The 21,988-nt window shown below is 35.3% G+C and overlaps 1 protein-coding gene across 3 annotated transcripts in view; it reads right to left on the minus strand.

The window, feature by feature from the left end:
- The window catches only part of ADAM10 (ADAM metallopeptidase domain 10), a 120,205-nt gene that overhangs the window by 69,483 nt on the left and 28,734 nt on the right, over positions 1-21,988 (minus strand). For all 3 annotated transcript variants that reach the window (XM_024568482.2, XM_053927527.2, XM_045201189.3), the window contains 3 exons: positions 21,821-21,971; positions 3,834-3,952; positions 2,373-2,531 (listed from right to left, as the gene is read on the minus strand). In XM_024568482.2, coding sequence (XP_024424250.2) covers positions 2,373-2,531; positions 3,834-3,952; positions 21,821-21,971 — 429 coding nt within the window. The remainder of the gene's footprint in view (positions 1-2,372; positions 2,532-3,833; positions 3,953-21,820; positions 21,972-21,988) is intronic.

A 21,988-nucleotide genomic window follows, 5' to 3' on the forward strand; every position in this document is an offset into this window, starting at 1 on the left:
GACAAGTGAGTCCTTTTCTTTGGTGTGCAAGTTAAGGATAACTTTTACATTTTTAAAAGACTGAAAAAATTAAAGAAATATTTTGTCATGTAAATATTACATGAAGTTAGAATTTAAGTATATATAACTAAAGCTTTACTGGACCACAACCACATTTAATCATTTACATACTTCCTGTGGCTGTTTTCACACAATGGAAGAAATGAACAGTTGCAATTAATCTCATGTAGCCCAGAAAGAGGAAGTATTTACTACTTTGCCCTTCACAGAAAAGGTCTGCCAACCCTTGGTGTATAATCTAGACGATAACTATTGAGAAGATAAAAGGTAAACATGTGGTGGTTTTCTTAAACCACGTATACCTTGACTGATTTTTCAGATTGTTTCTCAAAAGTAATTGTATTAATTTACAAGCATTAAGAAGTCTGTTTAAAGCAATTCCTTCCTAAACCCTCAACCTCATATTGTTACATTTCCATTTACCAGAAAACCACTCTAAACATTACTATTTTTAAGTTCTAATACCACAGTTGGTATATAATAGTAAAAAGAATATGAAATGGCCTCCTTACCTTAAATATATATTTACTTGGACAATGAAAAATTAAGAGCTGAAATCAACGGTAAAGTTAGATGCCAGAAGGAATAGAAAACTAAGTCTCATTCAATATCATTGATCTTCCAAGCTAACTCATTATCTTTGGGGGAAAAAAAGGTTGACATAAAGGAAAACATTTGAAAGACTGTTATATACAAAGTGGACAAATGCAATTACATGACGAGGAAGAAATAAAAGTGGGGGGAAAAAAGGAGAATATGCTTAAACTACTATACATCCAAATAGATGAGAGGAGAGAAACAAGAGAGAGAAGATTCAATACAAGAAATCATAAAAGGCAGAATGAACAGAGTAGAGGGCACTTATGGGAAGTGTAAAGCAAAGGAAAAAGTTTGATTACATTATGGGAAGATAAAGGTAAGTTTGAAATCTTTCAAATTACCTCTTCCTCTCCTTCCTTTCCCAAAACGTCTGTTTAATTTTGAGAAAACGTTATTTTCAGAAAATGTTTAAAGACTTCATTCAGTATCTGTGAAGAACTTGCTCCAGACATAAATGGTATTTGAAATGTTAAAGGAGCAAAAGAAATAGAAACTGCAGTTGGAGAACTTACATACACTGAATAGAAAAGGAAAATCTACAAAAAGATGAAATTACTAACAAGATTACAAAGTAACATGAAAATCAAGTAGATGATAATTCTGTCATCAGCAAGAAAGAAGGAAAAGGAATTCATATTCCAACTTATGAAAGAAGACTCAGCTTACATATAGAGGAGAGTTTGAAATACCAGGAGGGGAAGTTGGAAAAAATAAAGATGAGCAAAAATATGGGCAAGTAGCATTAATGAATTTATAATTCAGCAAATAGATAAAATTATAAATGTATCCCATCTAGAGTAATTATGCTATGTTCTGCAGTAATAGAGCATCAAAACAAAAACAAAAACAAGAATTTAGACAGACTGTCAGAACTGATGGAACAAAAAGTCAAAGTGGTTAAGGCTTTCCAGTAAGTACATTACTAAGGTAAGAATATTATTATTGACAATAAAGTTCTGGCTGTAGAAAGGAAAATGAAGCAAGGAAGAAGCTGCCAAGTTAAAAACAAATAGGCAAAAATTGAGAGACTATTCTAATTACACTCAAAAATAAAATGAGGATTCAAGAGGCACATAATTAGAGGAATGAATTTCTGTGGTATTTCATTAAAGCATTCTCATGATTAGAGGACTATGGATAGCCAATGGTAGAAATTAAAAGGTGAAGTCTAAATACATTTTCTACTCTTAAAACAGAGAAAAAGGATTCTCCCAACAAATTGCCACCATATAAAGACCATGGTGGAGGACAAAATCCATGGAGTCTTAACAAACTGAAATCATTATTTCAAGATTCCAAAAAAGAAGTACTCAAAGGACTTAGAAATTACAAAAGTACCTAAAATATCCACACTGACATTTACACGTAAAGAAAATAATGTTTCAGTAGAAGACACACAGGCATCATAGCATTAAATGACTAGCTCACATCAGAATAGAGGATTGCCAGCTCAATCATACTTGGTTAACTTATAGTTCAAATAGACTTGGTTGTATCACATCCAACAAAGTAGGACTGGTATGCACTGATAAGGAAATTGCCTCCTTGTACTATCGCTCTATTATTCATTAAAAGAGACTTTGGTTGTGAAACTATTTTCTAGTCTAATAGCTCAGGAAAGAAAACAGTTCAGGTTTCATTATCCCCACACAGTTTTAACCATTTATGTCTTTTTTTTCCGAAAGGGTACTAGATAAAAGTTAAGTACTTACTAATATCATCTTCATGATAAATGACTGAGTGAAAAGGCAGAGTTCGGTCTTTAATATATCTCTCTGCTGGCTCAACATAGAATGTGCCACCATGAGTCTGGATGAATCCTTCAAATCTCCCATCAATAACAGACCCATGGCTAAAACTTCCTTCTTCACCTATTAATGAAAGCAACAAATTCTTGAAAATGTAATTTGCATGTACATGTTAACTTCATTTTTCTTTAAAGAGCTATTTGTATATACATTTTTAAAACCTAAATATAAATTTCTATCAACCTGAATTTGAGATATGAGCAGCAACTACTACTTAGTTAAAACATACACAATTATTGGTAATAACAATGAAATAGAACATCAGTCTTGTTGACAGTCACCTTCCCAGCACCTAGCAAAGTGCCTGGGCATACACACAATAGTTAATAAATAATTATTAAATTAAGTTAAACTTAGGAAGAGGCTAACAGGCCCACCGACGAAATAAACACTTTAAAAATAAAGATATTAAAGTTTCTTTTGAAATTTTGTTCTAATTACTATAAGAAAAAAGTTCCTTTCCAACCTGATATATTATATTCTTCATGAGCATATGGCTTTCTTAATACCTTCAGGTTTTATAAATATTAATACATTTTTAAAATAAGATAGTGTCAAATATTTCAAAAGCAATCTGAACAAAAGCATACCAATATACTTTTATCACACTGGACAAAGATTTGTAATACTGTCCCATCAATTATACTTCTCTAGTGAAAGAACATAACAGAAAAAAAAAGGTCTTTTTGATTCTTAATATAATCACAAAGAAAAGCTAAACACTAAATATCAAGTGATTTGAAGTGATGGAAGGAATAAAAGGGCTTTAAAAGTTAAATTTACTTAAGCTTTTCTCATTAAAACAAAACCAGGCTTTTTACAATTTCTAAATTATAGATTAAAATTAATTAGTTAACTCTGAAGTAATTATGGGCTTAAGCTAAGAGCCCATGACACTGGTATTTTAAGTTACATGGCTTTTATCTGCAAACTCAGTCTTATACTTTTCCTGACCATTACCTAGCAGAAAAAGGGCACAGACTATGAGCTACTTGTCCAGAAATGTAAATAATAGAAAACTGTAGTCTAACATTAAAAGCACAGCAAGGTTACTGCTAATTTCTTCCTTAAATGATCAGAAAACTATGGAAAACTTTAAAATCTTTTTTAAAATCTAAGTTTCCAACTACTGAGAGAGCCAAAAATCATACTTTTCAGAAGTCAGACATTGCATAATTCAACATTAAACAAACATGTAAAGATAAATCCAAGGATTACTTCATTCTTCAAAGATAATTATACCCTTCATGAGAGATTCAAATCTCCTCGGACTTTATTCCATCTTTTCTGAAATACTTGCCCATGTTTCAACATGTATATTTCCATGTGTAGAAAAAAATTAAAGGGTTCTAAGGTTCAACTTACCATAAATATGTCCAGTGTAAATATGAGAGGTATCATAATCAAGTACTTTATTTGATGTTTCTACTTTAAATTCATCACTAAAAAGGGAAGTGTCCCTCTTCATCCGGAGGTTGAAATGTCTGTAACATGGGACAGGAAAAGGAAAAATGAAATTTAAAGGGTCTAAATTTAAAACAATTTTTTTTCTTTAGTAAAAATGTCTGAAAAATGTACACTGTTTCACACAATTTGTCTATTTGGGAAATATACTGACCAAGATTTTCTTTTTTTAAAAAAACTGCTCTAAAATTCAGCCTAGAAGCTGTGACAGAATTCTAAATTATATACAATTAAACAGTAACTGTCTAGGATATATTTAAAAATAAATGCCATTGGGCTGATTCCTACATGGTAAAACAGGGTCATTCCAAAAGCAACTACTTTGCTTGGAGATGCAAAGTAGAGACAAACAAAACAAACAAACAAGCTTCTGGACCCAATCACTATTACCATTGCCTGTCTTCCCTCTCTAGTAATTCTATAGCTTTGACATTTTCCCCTACTTTTTACAACTCAAAGAATACAATACATAGGAAAACAGCATCTATGTTAGATACTTAACATCTCAGAGACACATGCTCTTTTTGTTTATACACACGCATGCACACACAAAACATTTCAGTCCTTTATTTTTCCCCCAGGGCTTCTAACTCTTCTACTTATCTTTGGACCTTCCTCAGTTAAATTTGGGAATCCTAAAAGACCATGATATTAACTGAAATCATACTCTTTCTAACTCTATAAAGGAGGGGGAAAGACCAAAATGTTGAAGTGAAATTAAATAAAGAATCTAGGGATCTTATCTTAAGCCTAAAATTTACTAGCCCGGGACTCCTGTCTGTGAAGGAAGGTAATGAAGGTAATACATTCTATCTTCTAGAACTGTTTTAAGGATTAGAAATTATAATGTATGGAAAGTCATTAACACAGTATCTGGCACATAGAAGATATACAATAAATGGTACTAAATTAGCTATCATTACTAAACTCTTAGAAGTATATCAAGTCTCTTATAATTTCTATAAACGTCTGAACATAACACAATTTCTATCAATGAATCTGACCCAGTTTTCAATTAGCCAACCTCCAAATGTTACCAGGAAGTAGAGTTCTGGAACTCTCACACACTGCTGGTAGAAGTACACAATGGTACAATCACTCTGGAAAACTGGCAGTTTTTTATAAAGTTAAATATACAAAAATTCTATGACTCATAATTCCACTCCAAAAGAAATAAAACCATAAAACATATGTCCAAACAAACAACTGGACACAAATGTCCATAGCGGCTTTATTCATAATAGCCCAAAACTGGAAATAACATGAAATGTCTATCAATGAGTAAATAAATTTAAAAAAAGATCATGGTTTACTCATTTAAGGGCAAACTGCCAGCAAAAAAACAAACAACAAAAAAAATACTACTGCAGTTTTGAAGATACTGAATACAAAACAAGATACACAGTATAATTCCAAATATATGTAATTCTAGAAGAGGTAAACCTATCTATAGTGACAGATAGTGGTTACCTGGGTGAGAGAAACTAAGAGAAAAGGAGTATGAAGGAACTTATTGCTACAATGTAAACATTCTATATATTGATTTGAATGGTGGTTACAAAAGTGTATATACATCTGTCAAACTATAAATTTGAAATGAATGTTTTATTTTATGTAAATTACACTTCAATGAAGTTGATTTTAAGCAAAAAAAATTAATTTTCAAGTGAATAGGAGTCAATGGGGCATACTCATTAGCTTCAGAACATCGTCTATTTTTTCTTTTCCTTATTTTCATGTCAGTCTTGGCACCCTTTCATTTTGAGGCTGTACTCAGACTCCACTTGCCCAAAACCCTCAGCAAAAACCACGGGCTTCTCATGTGCTGTGACAAGGACTCTAGGCTAGGAAAGGCATCCTCAGCAAGGAATCAAGAAAGTCAAACATTTTCTAAATGGAAACTCCATAAATTTTAAAACAATCTATCCTAAACAAACAAGAATCTTGCCTCAATTCTTGTTGTACATACTGTCTCTTCATGGAATTACTTCTGCCAACTACAAGAAATTTTTTTATCATATATCCATGAGTATAAATACATTATATTTTAAAGAATTCCAGTATTTTAAAAAATCATTAATTTATCAGTATATATACTTTTAATTTACTAAATATTACCTCTAAAAGAGCATCTTTGTTAAAGAGATTAAACAATAATTGTCAAAGGACTTTATATACTTGTCATTTGGGATTTATTATTCTGCAAAATTGTTTTACCCTAAAATTATTATAAGCAAGAGCATTAGTGTTCTATATGACAAAAATAAGGGGGGATGGGAGGGTAAGTTTCAGAAAGACATTTAAGTTCAATTTAAGAGCAATCTATGCTACACTCCCTTCCCTCCCCAAAATAGTTTTATATCACTTAAAGTGTCTAAGCAAACAGCAACCCTAGAGGGAAGTTATAACAGAGAATTTAAAAACACCTGACGTAGGCCCCTTCCAATCCTGATATTGATTTCATAATCAGAAAATTGTTTCATATAGACCAAACATTATTCTTCGTATTGACTTAAATTGGAATTAAAACCATATATAAAATCAGTTCTCAATGATCCATGCAGAGTCAAGTAGCAATAAAGATAATAAAACAAAAAAATTTAATCACACCCCCAAATGAAGTTTTTATTAATTTTATCAGAACTAATTTGCAACTAAAACATATATCAACAGATGAGGGAATAAAACAGAGATGAGCATGGAAGGCAGGTAAATGGTAGAAAGAAGCCAAATTGAATTAAAGTCTATCACAATCTATGAAAATACCTAAGAAAAACTACAAAAGAATAATCAGAAATTGGACATATTTGTTCCATTAACTAAGCCACTAGATTCCAATTCCCTAATTTTGATCCTACTACCATCAGTTTGATAGTTCATATCTTTGTAGTATTTTAATATTTATAAAAAATATAATTTCTTTGTAATATTCCTATTGAATAACATATTATAAAATAATAAAAATTAGCTGACTAACCACATTCTGCCTTCCCAGTTTCTCAACAAGCCCTAAATAAAAAACAATCTAGAAACATAACCTGATAATCTGATTCTGTAACTGTTTAAACTTCTGGCTCAAAGGTCAGAATAAGTGCAGTGAACACTGCCTTATAAAAACCATTGTATACTTGGGAAACCAGCTTAGTGGTTCCTCAAAAAGTCAAACATCAAGATTTACCATAGGTCCAGCAGTTCTTATTTTAGGTATATACCCCGAAAAACTGAAATCAGGGACACAGATACTTGTACACCAATATTTATAGCAGTATTATTCACAAAAGCCAAAAAATGGAAACAACCCAAATGTCCATTAACAGATGGATAAAAAACTGTAAGTATGAAACACATACAATAGACTAATCAGCCTTAAAAAGGAACAAAATTAATACATGCTACAACACAGATGAACCTTAAAAACATTGTACTAAATAAGTCTGACACAAAAGGACAATTATTGTATGATTCCACTTACATGAGGTACTCAGAACAGGCAAATTCATAAACATGGAAAGCAGAGTAGAGGTTACCAAGGGCAGAAGGGAGAGTTATTGTTTAATGGGTATATAGTTGCCGTTTGGGGTAAGGAAAAAGCTCTAGAAATAGACAGTGGAGACAGCTGCACACTTCAAATGTACTTGATTGATGTCACTGAACTGTACATTTAAAAAGGGTTAAAATAGTAAGTTACAAGTTATTTTATCACAATAGAAATAAACAAATAAATTTTTTAAATCAATGTATTCCAAAAGCTGGAATATAAAATAAAATTATGTAGTTAGATATACCTTTCTTAGCAGTAAAAGTTAAGAGATTTGGTTAAGACAGTGGTATGTGGAGGGAAGCGGGTTTGGCTGGAGTGGAGTGGGGGAGTTGTGGGAGATAAATGCAGACAACTGTAATTGAACAACAATAAAATAATTTTTTAAGAGATAGTGGTGTGTTTTATGATGAGAACGACGAAATAACATTCTTCTTAAAGTTATATAGGTTTATGATTTTTAGCATTTTTACATATTACTGCATTTTATCTTCATGTAACACTGCAAAAAAGGCATGACACATATTTTTATCAGAGTATGTATGGCTCAAGGTCACAAGACTAGAATTAGGACTAGAATCCCAGTACTCGGTTGCTGCATATCATTCTCTCTACCATACCACAAATACCTCTCAAGCATGTAATAAAAGAAGTCAACCTAACATACGCTGAATGTCGTAATGTAGTGTTATCAGTCTCCACCGACAAGTCACCTTTCAAAATCTAAACAAATGCAAATAAGATATATAAATGAAAATTTAACTTTGACTTTCACTAAATACTGTACTTTGCAACACCATCATAAGAAATTCTCTTTAATTATTAATGCTTGAGCCACTTTCAAGACTAAGGCTAAACTCTGTCCCCTTTTACTGTTCTTTCAGCAGGTTTAATTCTCTTCATTATTATAATATAATACACTGTCATTAAACTTTAGATTTCCGCCCTGGCGAGTATGGCTCAGTGGATTAAGTGCCGGCCTGTCAACCAGGGGGTCACTGGTTTGATTCTCAGTCAGGGCACGTGCCTGGGTTGCAGCTGGGTCCCCAGTGGGGACTTGAGGGGAGCAACCACACATTGATGTTTCTGTCCCTCTCTTTCTCCTTCTCTTCCCCTCTCTCAAAAATAAATAAATAAAATCTTAAAAAAAAAAAAAACTTTAGATTTCCTTTGAGGCAATAAGATGCTCTGTATAAAGAACACTATTTTCACTGGGAATGTTTTTCTACCCGTAGCTTTAACCACTATATTGATTTTATGGATCAATAGCATTTTCTTTTATCTTGATTATTGTAGTTCTATTTTGTCTTTCCTCAGTGGCAGTGTAGTAAAGTTATAAAGAATGGGGTGAAATTATACGAGAGAAAAATCAGTTAAATGACAGCAATGTGAAAAAACATACCAGATTCCAATTTTTCAGCCTCAGTAATATGAGGATACAGTTGTACCACGTGGTGAAAATAGCTGCTTTCCTTCCTTAGGCTTTAGAAAAGCACTCTACATCTAAAGCAAACAAGCAACACAGGTACCAGAACCACCTCTGGTACAGAACAAGATAAACTATGTTAAGATATGAGTCTATAAGTTTCTGGAAGGTCATGTACCTTCTACATCTTTACAAAAGAGGTACCTTTCTACAGATTAGTAGAACAGTAAAACAGAGTAAAAAGTTGCCTTTTCCTATGATTGCTATTTTGGCTAACGACAGTATGGCTTTGATTCTCAGAAGAAAACGCTGCAATAGATTAAGGGTGCATACTTCAAACCGAAGTCATTTTAAGACCAAAAGCCTCAATTAATTAAGTACCTTGATAACAAAGGGAAGAAACCTGAGAGCAAAAACCATGTTTCCAAGTATGTCAGTGTAATGCAGCAGTCCCAGAGACCAAGACTGTCCTCACGAACAGAGGTCTATCACGTCTAAATGGAACAGGCCTACGGTAGGTCTGACTTCATTATTCGGGGGGGGGGGGGGGGGATACTGAGCTGAACAGCGTATCCCTGATGTCTCTAGATGCTCTCTTCCTTCACCTTCCTGTTAATAAAGATGCTTGAGAGAAACTCACATCCAAATTATTTTTTAGGACAAGTTGCCAATATTAACATCAAATATCACTGAGTCAAGCATCTAGTTTACCTCCACTAGTACACTTTTTGAAACAGCAAAGTCTTTTCAAATTATCTCAAAGAAGCCATCATTAAAAGGGAGCGAGGTGTAGAACAGGTTGGTAGAAGGGGAAAGGGCAGAGGCAATCCATGTGCACCCCAATGGGCAGTACCTGAGATATCCTCCAGAGAAATTCTAGTCATCAACAGTTTGAAAAACATTAGTTCCAGGCTTAACAAATGGCCCTGAAGTAGATAAATTACCTCAAATAGGCAAAAATAGATAAACAAAAATCCTCGAAAGTCTCCCAGAAAGATAAAATTGAAACTAAAACTTAAGCTAAAATGAGTAACTCTATCCTGCGTAAGAAGACAAGTAGATCATCTTGTGAGTCTTCCCCCTATAAAGGAGAGCCAAGGGGGAGAATGGGCCACAGGGCATGATAACAGAACACATGATTACAGGTATTATCCATGATTACGGAATAAGCAGATCTATCCATTGGAGAAAAGAAAAAAGGTTTCTGTAAATACTTTCTGACCTTCCATAACTATGTAACTAAACAATTAGCAAGTGAAACTATGCATAAAACACTGAAACAATGAGATTTAAGAGTAGTAGAATGAGACTTTAATTATTCAGATATTTAATGTAAATTAAATGTGTAAAATCATAAAGATCACCTAAAGTTTCTAGTTTCACAAATCAGTGAAGGCTGGCCTGACCAAGATCACATGAGTAAATCAGAGCTTGAATCTAAACTAAAGTCTTCATTAGCCAACCAATGATCTTTCCACCACACCAAGCTATTGTCACTCCTTAGAGAGCTCCAGGATAGCAAAATACAGGCCATCTTCCTAGTGAAAGACAGAAAATGAGTCTTGGTACTCCTTTGGTACTAAGACTAAACTGGCCGCATACATACGAAGAAAGTAATCAGAACCATGAACTTGGCTCTATGCTATTCTTTCATTCCATAAATGTTTAATGAGCACTTCCTGGGTCAAGCACAGGGATACAGGCATGAACAACACAAATTCACAGAATACACTGTAGCTTACACATAATTAGTGAGCAGAGAAGAGAGGGAAGGTGAGAGGAAAGGAAGAAGATAGTCTTAACAGTGATGAAGGCTATGATGAAAAACAAAGCAGGATAAAAGGACAGAGTGGTGGGAGGAAAGGAGGATGCTATTTTACAAAGGCAGTTGGAAAGGTTCTGTGAATAGAAGACATTTCAACAGACTTGAATGCAGTGAAGGAGCAAGAGCCATGTAGCTGTGGAGAGGACGTGGGGGAGGGTTTGAGGCGGAAAGGAACTACAAGTGCTAAAGGCATGCATTGTGTGTTGGAGAAAAGTCACTGGGGCTCCAGTGGAATAAAGAAAAGGAAGGAGGGAGGACATAGATAGAAGAACAGAATCTGGCACACAGAAGGGACTCCAAAACCTTTGTTGAATTAATGAAGATGTGCCTGGGCAGCTAGCAGGTTATTCTTTATGTGGCAACTCTCTGAAACATCTCTAATTATCTCCCTTCAAACTACAACATTTCCTATTCCCCTTTTGGGGGTAGTGAGAAATGAAAGAGAACTTGACCTCCTGCCATACATTTTCATCATTTCCAATTTCTCCTTTTTAAAAATAAACTTATCATCTCTTCCTTACACTCCTCAATTACTCCACTCCCATCCACATTTTCTTGCCCCTATTACTTTCCCACATTTAAGGAGGCCTGAGGATCCCTCCTTCTCTAAGCTCTACTCCCAGGCTCCACCCATCCAACTGTAGTTAATCAAGTAGTTCTGCTCTCCTTCCCTGTAGATAAGTGGAAACTATATTCACTTCTCATCCTCAGTCTCCCTCCAATTTAAAATGAAGTTTCTAAAGAAGCTGAGGTACTGTTGTCTTGCTATAGGAAAATGTTTGATAGCTTTTTGATTTGTCCTGCAATAATATCAACTTCCAGAAGAAAAAGAACACAATGATGAGAACTTATACTCTAAATTTAATGCTGATAAACTGTAAGTAGTTATGGTTGATAACAAAGTGACAGGAACTTAGGAGAAGAAACCACTGTCATCCTCTCACTTTATAGTTTATTAAAACAAGAAAAAAACATAAAATAGCAATGGTTTTAGTAAGTATATTCTTAAATGTTCACAGAAATCACCGTTAAATAAAATCTTCTATTTGGGGACTTTAAACCCATACAAGCAAAGGTGAATGACCATGTCTCAAAAACATCATTCAGTATTAAGTTAGATAAAGTGACCCCTAAAGTCTCAAGATAAATTATGTGAAATGCTCACTCAGTTTGACAGATGAGAGTAAACTATTTGTCAAACTGAAAAATAAAAAGATTTTGGAACTAAAATAAAAGTTTTTAATGTAAACAGCAATTGAAAAATAAAATTTTTTAAAAAATTTTAAGAAATTTTAAAAGTCAGTCAAAAAAAAAAAAAAAAAAAAGATTTTGGGCCCTGGCTGGTGTGACTCAGTGGATTGAGCAACAGACTGTGAACCAAAGGGTCACTGGTTCAATTCCCAGTCAGGGCACATACCTGGGTTGCAGGCCAAATCCCCAGTTGGGGACGCTCAAGAGGCAACCACACATTGATGTTTCTCTCCCTCTCTCCCTCCCTTTCCCTCTCTAAAAATAAATAAATAAAATCTTTAAAAAAAAAAAGATTTTGGGAGTCACATAAATGGCCAGAATAGCTTTACTGTGAATCAAAAAAAAAAAGTTTGTACTTCATACACTTAGGGAAAAATTAACCAAGCTATACTCAAAAGATAACTGGGTCCTTGTAATCAATCACCACAGAATGGGTAGAGATGTTTCCTCAAAGACATTAGCCCAATATGCTCTCTTAACCAAAATGTAATGGCTATTATATTGAATCACTAGGAATTCAAACAAAAAAGTTATTTCTTTACCCTTTTCCTGTACATGACTAACATATGTCTAAATCAATACTACTCTGTAATTACATCCAGCAAGATCAAACAGAACTAGAGATTTCAAAGGATAAGTAACATGGACTAAGAATATTGCTAATGTTCATCATAACAAGAACAAGAAGCAGCAACTGACCACTCCCCTCCTTGAAACATTTTTCCCTTGGCTTCTGGTATACCATGCTCCCAGCTTTTCTTCTGCTTTTCTTACCACTCTTAAGTCTTTGCATCCTCTCCTACACCTAAACCCTTAAATATTGGCATTTAGCAGGGTTCTCTCCTAGGCCCTCCTCATGAACTTCATGTAACATGTCCAAAACTAACTTACAATTCCCTTTCAAACTTACAGCCATTTCGGTATTCCCTAACTTAGTAAATGGTCCCAATAGCCCCTCAGTTGCTAAAACCATTAACAGTCACACTTGACTCCTTCTCTCAATACCTCACTACATGTCAGCTAAGTCCCATAAATTCTGCCTTCAAAATATTTTTCAAAGCTATTCACTCTCTTTCATCAACTCTAGTGCCACCATAATCCAGGCTACCACTTCCCCATGAGGACCAGTGCAATAGCCTGCTAAATAATGTCATGCATGTAGTCTTCATTCACAGCCAGACTAAACATTTTAAAGATCATAAAATTACTTATCATTAAAAACCTTCCATGGCTAAGTAAAAACCTGTCACCATGACTTACAGAAACTCTCAAAGATCTGGCTCATGCTTACCTACACAGCCTCATTTGAAATCTTTTCCCCTCACATTTTAAGCACCAGGCAACCCATGAGCATGCCACTTCTCATCTCGGTATCTTTGCACATGTCGTTTCCTCTGTCTAGAACATACTTCTCCCCTTCTTTGCCTAACCAACTCCTTCAGTCATCCTTCCAGCATCAGTTTAAATGACATCTCCTAAGTGCAGTCTTTCCTAAACTCCAGAAAAGATGACATCCCCCTGTGTTCCCACAGCAATGTTCTGAGTATTCCTTTCTTAACATTTATCAACAGTTCTCATTGCTAATTCAATACCTATTTTTCTTGTGAGTCCACAAACCCCACCAAGAGCAAGGACCTGTCTTGTGCAGCTACTGTATTCCTAGGGACTACTGAAGTGCCTGCAATACATTAGATGCTTAATAAACATATAAAACAATAAAACAGCTGAAATAAATTAAAACATGAAATTGGACTTAGTAAATTATGGCATGTTAAGACTACAGAAACATCCCTTATAATTCAAATAAATTTAAACAAAAGGAAATGCACAATATGTTTGTTCATTCCATCCAGAGATCAAAATTCCATTTAACTGAATTTGTGGTTTAAAGGGTTTTTTTTTTTTTTCAATCCTCATCTAAGTACATACTCATTGATTTAAGAGAGGAAAGAGGAGAGAGAAACACTGATGTGAGATAGAAACATCAATCGGCCCCCCTCCCCCCAATCCTCCCCGCCTCCACCACACACACCCCCATCAGGGATCAAACCACAACCCAGGTATGTGCCCTGACCAGGAATCAAACCCGCAACACATTTTTTATTTTGGAACATGGGATGATGTTTCAACCAAATGACCCACCCAGCTATGGCTAGGGTTTCTTTAAAAAAAAAAAAAAAAAAAAGATGACTACTGCTGTATAACACAACTATTTGTCAAAAATCTACAATTTTTGATCTGCTAGACTCTTAACCCTCTATACAAGTACCAAACATCTGTTAACCCAAAGAGGTACAGAAAAGTTCTAAGTTATAGAGAGGTTTTGAGGACTTCCAGTCAAGTCAGTGGCATAGGTAAACACAGCTCGCCTCCTCTCACAACAACATAAAAATTACAACTATAGACCACCATTCAGAATCGTCAGAAATCGAGCTGAAAGTCCTATAAAAACGGAACTACAGAACAAACTGCATCATGATTGGTAGGAGGGGCAGAGACAAGGAATAAGCTAGTCCCACACCCACATATGACAGATAAAATGGCAGGGATATCTGAGGAGGGAAGGGTCCAAGCCCCACAACAGCCCCTCCCCCCCCAGCCCAGGGTTCCAGTGCCAGAAAGATAAGTCTCAAAAACGTCTACCTATAAAAACAAGTGGGGATTGAGGCTTTGGAAAAGATACTGCTGAAATGTCTGAAGTTCCTCTTAAATGCCTCATGTACAGACTTAATCAGACCTACCCACTGGGAGCTCCAGCACAGGGGCAGCAGACTGAAAGGTATCAGAGGCATATGGGAAGAACTGAATTCTCCAGCATCAGGGTAAGAAATGGGGAGTGGCTTCCTCCTAGAAAGAAGTGCTAGCAGAGGCCATTGTTCCTTTTCCAAGCCCTATACCACAGAACCACAGAACTGGCAGGCAGGCTCCCTATCAGAGAATCCACCAACCTGGCTCACACTGTATGCTCCATCTTAGTGATTCTCTGAGACCCTGCCCCACCCAACTTTCAGACCAACCGAAGCTCTTTCCAGTGGCATTTCCATACGAATGGTCCATGCTTCAGATTTTCCTAAATTCTCTCAAGCAAACAGCATCTGATTCAGCGAGCCCTATTCCTCTCACTAAATTGCCCGAGGTCCAGCACTAGCAGCAGCCAGCCTTGGTTCTAAGCTTGGTTTCGCCTGGGTACTTCCAAGCCCAGCACAAGAAGCAGCCATCTACAGACTGCTTCGTAGCTTATGCTGTGTGACCCATGACAAAACACAAGCATGGATGACCTTGGAAGTGCCAGTAACAATCAAGGTTCAACTACAATAGGAGGTTGTTCACAGCCCATACAGTGGGCGCACCTCAAGTACCCAGCTTGAGTAATATGGGAGGCTGTGCCTCTGGGCCCTACAGGACACCTACTACTACATTAGGCAACTCTACGAAGCTTGGGAGATGTAGCAGCTCTACCTACTACATAAAAACACAGGGAGGCTGCCAAAATAAGGAAACAAAGAAACAGGTCCCAAATGAAAGAACAGAACTCCAGAGAAAGAACTAAACAAAATGGAGACAAGCAAGCTACTAGATGCAGAGTTCAAAATACTGGTTGTAAGGATGCTCAGTGAACTCAGGGGAAGAGCAGGTGAACTCAGAGAGAACTTCAACACCATAAAAAAGGACATGGAAACCATGAATTAAAAAAACAGTTAGTAATGAAGGATACACTAACTACAAAGAAAAACAATTTACAGAAAATCAACAGTAGAGTGGAGGACACTGAGAATCAAATCAGTGATTTGCAATACAAGGAAGCAAAAAATAAATAAATAACAAACAAACAAGAAGAAACAGCAAGAAGAAAAAAAAGAATCCAAAAAAATGAAGACAGTGTAAGGAGCCTCTGGGACAACTTCAAGCATTCCAACATTAGAATCAGGGAGGTGCCAGAAGCAGAAGAGAGAGAGCAAGAAAATGGAAATCTATTTCAAAAAATAAGGAAAGAAAACTTCCTTAACTTGGTGAAGGAATAGACATGCAAGTCCAGGAAGTTCAGAGATTCCGTATCAAGATGAACTCAAAGAGGCCCACCACAAGACACATTATAATTAAAATTCAAAAAGATAAAAACAAAGAGAGAATCATAAAAGCAGCAAGAGAAAAGCAGTCAGCTACCTTAGGGAGCTCCCATAAGACTATCAGGTGATTTCTCAAAAATATACTTTGCAGGTTAGAAGAGAATAGTAAGAAATATTCAAAGAGATGAAAAGCAAGGACTTACAACCAATATTACTCTACCCAGCAAAGCTATCATTAAGAATGGAAACAGATAAAGAGCTTCCAGACAAGAAAAAACTAAAGGAGTACATCACCACCAAACCAGCATTATATGAAATGTTAAAGGGTCTTCTTTAAGAAGATCAAAAATATGAACAATAAAATGGCAACAAATACATATCTATCAACTATCAAATCTAAAAAATAAACAAGCAGAACAGAAACAGAATCATAAACTCAGAGAACATTTTTGATGGTTGCCATTTGGGAGGTGGTAGGGGTATGGGACTACAAAGGTGAAGGGATAAGAAGTACAAATTAGTAGTTACAGGATAGTCATGGGGATGTAAAGTACAGTATAGGAAACAGTAGCCAAAGAGCATATATGCATGACCCATGGACATGGGCAACGCGATGGGGACTGTCTGAGGTAGTAAGGGGGGCTGGGTGGAGGAGGCAAAGGGGCAAAATTGGGACAACTGTAATAGCATAATAAAATATAATTTTAAAAATAAAGATTAGGATACAATCAAGTGAGAAATCAATATTCAGAAGTTATTTCAAAAAGGAATTGTACATGGGATTACCAAAATATTTTTATTATTTTTTATCCTCACCCTAGGATACGTTTATTGATTTCAGAGAGAGAGGAAAGGAGAAAAAGGGAGAAAAAGAGAGAGACAAACATCATTGTGAAAGAAAATCATCCATCAGTTGCCTCTCGTACATGCCCTGCCCAGGGATCAAAGCCACAACCTAGGTGTGCGCCCTGACCGGAATCAAACCCACAACCTATTTGTGCACAGACAACACTCCAACCAACTGAGGCACCTGGTCAGGGCACCAAAGAATTTTTAAACATATTTATTAGTTTAAAAATACCACGCTACTATACAAAAAGATTTCACTGATGCTTAACAGAACAATCCAAACAAGAATATTAAAAAACTGATAATCTAAACATATCCATTCAACACAATTATATAAAGAATTCTCAGGTACAAAGAAATAGGATAAACATTTAAATAACCTTCAGTCATATAAAATCCTTGCTACACTTTTAAGAAATAGCACTACAATTTACATGGGGCTTAATCACTTGGAGAACTGAAAAAACAAGGTAGACTATGAATTCTAATTTAAAAAGTGCTTATCTTACAAAAGACCCAACTGGATATACAACATTTTAGTATGAAATATAACTTAGAGTTGAGGACAATGACGGATGGGCTTTTCTACTAGACATACACCTAATTTCTGACATTTACTGTCTAAGTCACCAACTCTAGAAACTCTGACATTAAATACTCTGACACAGCCTGTTGAATAACAACTTTTAGAGAAAACGATGCACCTAAAGAATTAAAAACAGAAAAACTCTTCCATGTCCTTTTCAAAAGAAGAAGGAAGCTTGGTTTAAGTTTTTCTTAAAACTCATTCAATCTCTTCCACATAAAGCCTAGTTAATGATTGAAAACATGTAAAATAAAAATATTTCATGTTAAAATCATATTTAATAAGCTAAACTCAGAGCAACCATAAGCTCTTAATTTAGCTTCTTTAATGCAAAATTAACATGAGCACAATTCAGCTCTTGTTTTTTCTTATGATTCAGTATGTAATTTAAATAGCTAGTGTCCTTCTGGATTTTTTAAAAACATAATTATAGGCTTTTAATTTCTATGTGAAGGGAATCAAGAATAAAAAATATCACATCCTAGAAAATCACAGCTGAGACAAAAAGCAGCATGCTATATACTTAAACTAATAATAAATGTTAATATGTACTGTACCGGACATAAATTAGGTACTAAATAAATAGCATGTACCTTTAGGAAATTTTGCTGAAACCTGCTCAAATTTTAATGGAAGTAATTTAAGTACCAAGTCAGGATTTTTCAAAATTTTGTTTTTCCACATCCATAACAATAGCATTTTACACAATTCAAATCTATTGTCCTGCTCTTCTTTATGAGCTGGCATCCATCTGTGTTCCCTGGACTTAACCTCTGATGCTCAAAGTATACTGGTTTGTCATCAGAGTTAACAGTGCCCTAGGTTTCTGCTACCCCATTCGTTATAGACAAATATAAAGCCCAAGACACTCCCAGAATAACCCAACTCCAGACAAGATCCATCAAAGGAAATATGTATTCCTTTTACAAATTACCTTGGCCACATGCTTGATAATAAATACTAGGGGAAAAAAACACCTTTGCTTTGCTGATAAACTATGAACGAGTTTTCTCAATTTCAGAAATTGCTTCACTTGGATAAGATTTGATAAGTGTGATGCCTGAATGATACGCCGAGAGCACTGCTTCTTCCTCTAGGCTCACTTAGCAATAAGTATGTCAATTATAGTATTTACCAATTTTATTATAACTTTGTTAAAATACATATACCCACTTTCCCGGTGAAAATGAGCTGTATATTTCAATTGAGACGACAAAATAAAATACCTGAATTTGGATCCATTCTAGAAAATGTAGTGTTAATTAAATTTCTGATCATCAAAGTACCTAAGATGACTACTTGTTACAGAGCTTGAGATCTCCTGGTTTCCAGGTCCTCTGCCTCAGCCAAAAACAAGTTCTCTCTCTCATCTTTGAGTATCTGTAGCATTTTATCTATAAAGCAGCGTATCACATGTTCCTCCTACACAATGACATATGCATTGCTTGCTGTCCTGATTAGATCTGTTTGATTTATTTTTCTATCACCAACAGCTTAAACTAGGTATATTTTAAATAGCAGTCAATATTTTTTGGATGACTAAATAACATCACACATTCACTTGCTTGCTCTCTCTCTTTCTCTCTCTCCTTCTCTCTCTCTCTCTCTCTCACACACACACACACACACACACACACACACACTTACACAGATCTAGTAAAAATCTAATGATGTAACAGGAATGTGGTATCCAAACCAAAGGTATCTAGAATCTCAACTTTTCCTTTTGGCAGTTACACCGTATTTGGAATAAAGTATTAAATTTATTTTGAGGTGGTCACTAAAACCTTAGGGAGATTTAATGATTGTATATTATTTCATGGTATGAATAAAGAATGGGTAATTTTAAAATACCTTAACTTGCCCTGATGATTGGCTCAGTTAGCAGGAGCATCGTCCAGCAAAGCAAAAAAGGTCACTGGCTCAATTCCCAGTCAGGGAACATGCCTGAGATCGGTCCCAGGTTTAGGCACATGCAACAGGTAACTAATTGATGTTTCTCTCACATCAATATTTCCCTCCCTCTCTTTTTCCTTCCCTTCCCCTCTAAGAATAAATAAATAAAATCTTTTTAAAAATATCAGAAGTTAAGGGCCATAAAAATTTGCATGAGCCCTGGCTGGTGTGGCTCAGTGGACTGAGTGCAATCCTGCAAACCAAAGGATCGCCAGTTCGATTCCCAATCAGGGCACATGCCCGGGTTGTGGGCCAGGTCCCCAGTTGGGGGCATGTGAGAGGCAACCACACATTGATGTTTCTCTCCCTCTCTTTCTCCCTCCCTTCCCCTCTCTCTAAAAATAAATAAATAAAATCTTTTTTAAAAATTTACATGGCATGCTGCCACTAAAATTTTTATCAAAAAAACAAACACCCTGAATGGAATCTGTTTTTCTCCTTCAAATCAACATAGCAGATTTTATAGCACATAATTTTTTTCTACAATGATCATTATTTTGTAATGTGGAAAATAAGTAATTCATTTATTTCCATGTACAAATACTTTGTTTCATGTTACTTATTATCTGATTTTTCATTCATTAAAATATTTCTTAAGCCTTTGTACTATAACTGCAAATAATGGACACATTAAATTGTTGCCAGATTATCTGCCTAGGAGAAATAAAAACACAGTTATAGAAAAACAAACAAGAAATACATGCACGAAAAGGAAGAGAGAACTAATATGATGCCAGTTATAAGTAATTTAAAAGTATAGGCAAAGCTTCAAAAAAGTAGAACTTGAATTGTACATTAAAAGATGATGACAGTTGACCCTGGCTGGTGTGGCTCAGTGGGTTGAGCATGGGCCTGTGAACCAAAAGGTCACAGGTTCAACTCCCAGTCAAGGCACAGGCCTGGGTTGTGGGCCAGGCTCTCCAGTTTGGGGTATGTGAGAGGCAACCAATCAGTGTAATCTCTTGCACACTGATGTTTCTCTCCTTCTCCTTCTCCCTCCATTCAGCTCTCTCTAAAAAGTAAATAAATGAAATCTTAAAAAAGAAATGATGATGATAATTGGCCCTGGCTGGGTAGCTCAGTTGGTTAGAGTATTGTCCCAATACACCAAGGTTGTGGGTTCAAGCTCCTGTCAGAGCACATACAAGAACCAACCAATGAATGCATAAATCAGTGGAATAACAAATCAATGTCTGTCTGTCTGTCTGTTTCTCTCTCTCTCTCCCCTCCCTGGCTCTCCTACCCAAATAAATTTTTTTAAAAAGATGATGAGAATTATCTGAAGATATATGACACAGGGAACAAACTGTACATGGCGTAATCCACAATCAGAGGATCATTCTAAGTGAAACAGAAAATGTTGGGAAGTGGAGTAATTTTTAAATAATACACCAGAATTAATTCACAGAGAATCTTGAAAGCCAAGTTAAGAAATCTGGCTAACAATTGTTAATTGAAAACTTTAGACAAATAAGCTGTCATGAAAATGGAAGCATTTAAAGAAGAGTTATCTTACAGCAGTACATAGGATAGACTTAATGGTAAACAGAGTGAAAGCTGGGAAACCTATTAGGAAGTTAATAATAAATGAATTTATACCAGTAAAAAACGTACAAAAGGAATAGATATACTACTTATAACACACAAGTAAGAGAGTCTGACAAAGAATACTCAAAAGATTTTGAATCTAAGTGCCCCTAACAGAGTCAGCTAGATACGGGCCAAATCTGTGCTATGTAATTTTAAAGACATTAACTTATTTGAGCTTTAGTTTCCTCCACTATAAAGCTATTTACTTTGTTTGGATGTTGAGAAAATTAAATAAGAAAATGCATATAAAGCATCTATGCACCTGGAACACAACAAGGACTAAATAACTGATTTTTTTCCTCTCCCCCTTGGCTCCCTGTTCTTTATCCCTTAACAATTCTGAGAATTGAGTGGTACAGTAGGCAATCTGTCTATAAGTTGTCATTTTAGAGCTAACAAAATTGAGTTCATGAGATAGTAAATGACTTATTCAACAGCATACAACCAGCTATTTCACTATTCGTACCATAAGACAGATATATGGACCATAAAACCCATAAATAGTAGTAAAAACTATAAACAGAAAATCTTCTTTGAAGTCATATTCTCTAATAACACAATAGAGGATCTAATTCATAAATTTAAAAATATTTAAATGACTGTTTCCTTAAGAATATGAAAAGGGCAATCCATTTTAAAACAAAACACTTTTTCAAGTTTATACCAAATTCCAGTGTAGGCTGAATTTCCAAATAGGGACCTTTCAATTACAGAAGGTAAAGTAAGAGCAACATTTTCTTCTTTTAAATTAGACGGAATACAGGGGAACTTCAAACTCAGTCAGCAATAAATTTACTCACCTTCCATGGGCATGGAAATCTAGACGTAAAAACTGGTCCTCGTGTGAAACTGCTCTTTTGGCACGCTGGTGTTTTTGGTGAAATGAATCCACATCATAAGATAATCCTTCATAATGTCTAATGTATTTAGTTAAAGGATTTCCATACTGACCTATGAAAAACAAATAC

This window comes from Desmodus rotundus, chromosome 7 (genome assembly GCF_022682495.2).
Source record: "Desmodus rotundus isolate HL8 chromosome 7, HLdesRot8A.1, whole genome shotgun sequence".
NCBI classification, from domain to species: domain Eukaryota; kingdom Metazoa; phylum Chordata; class Mammalia; order Chiroptera; family Phyllostomidae; genus Desmodus; species Desmodus rotundus.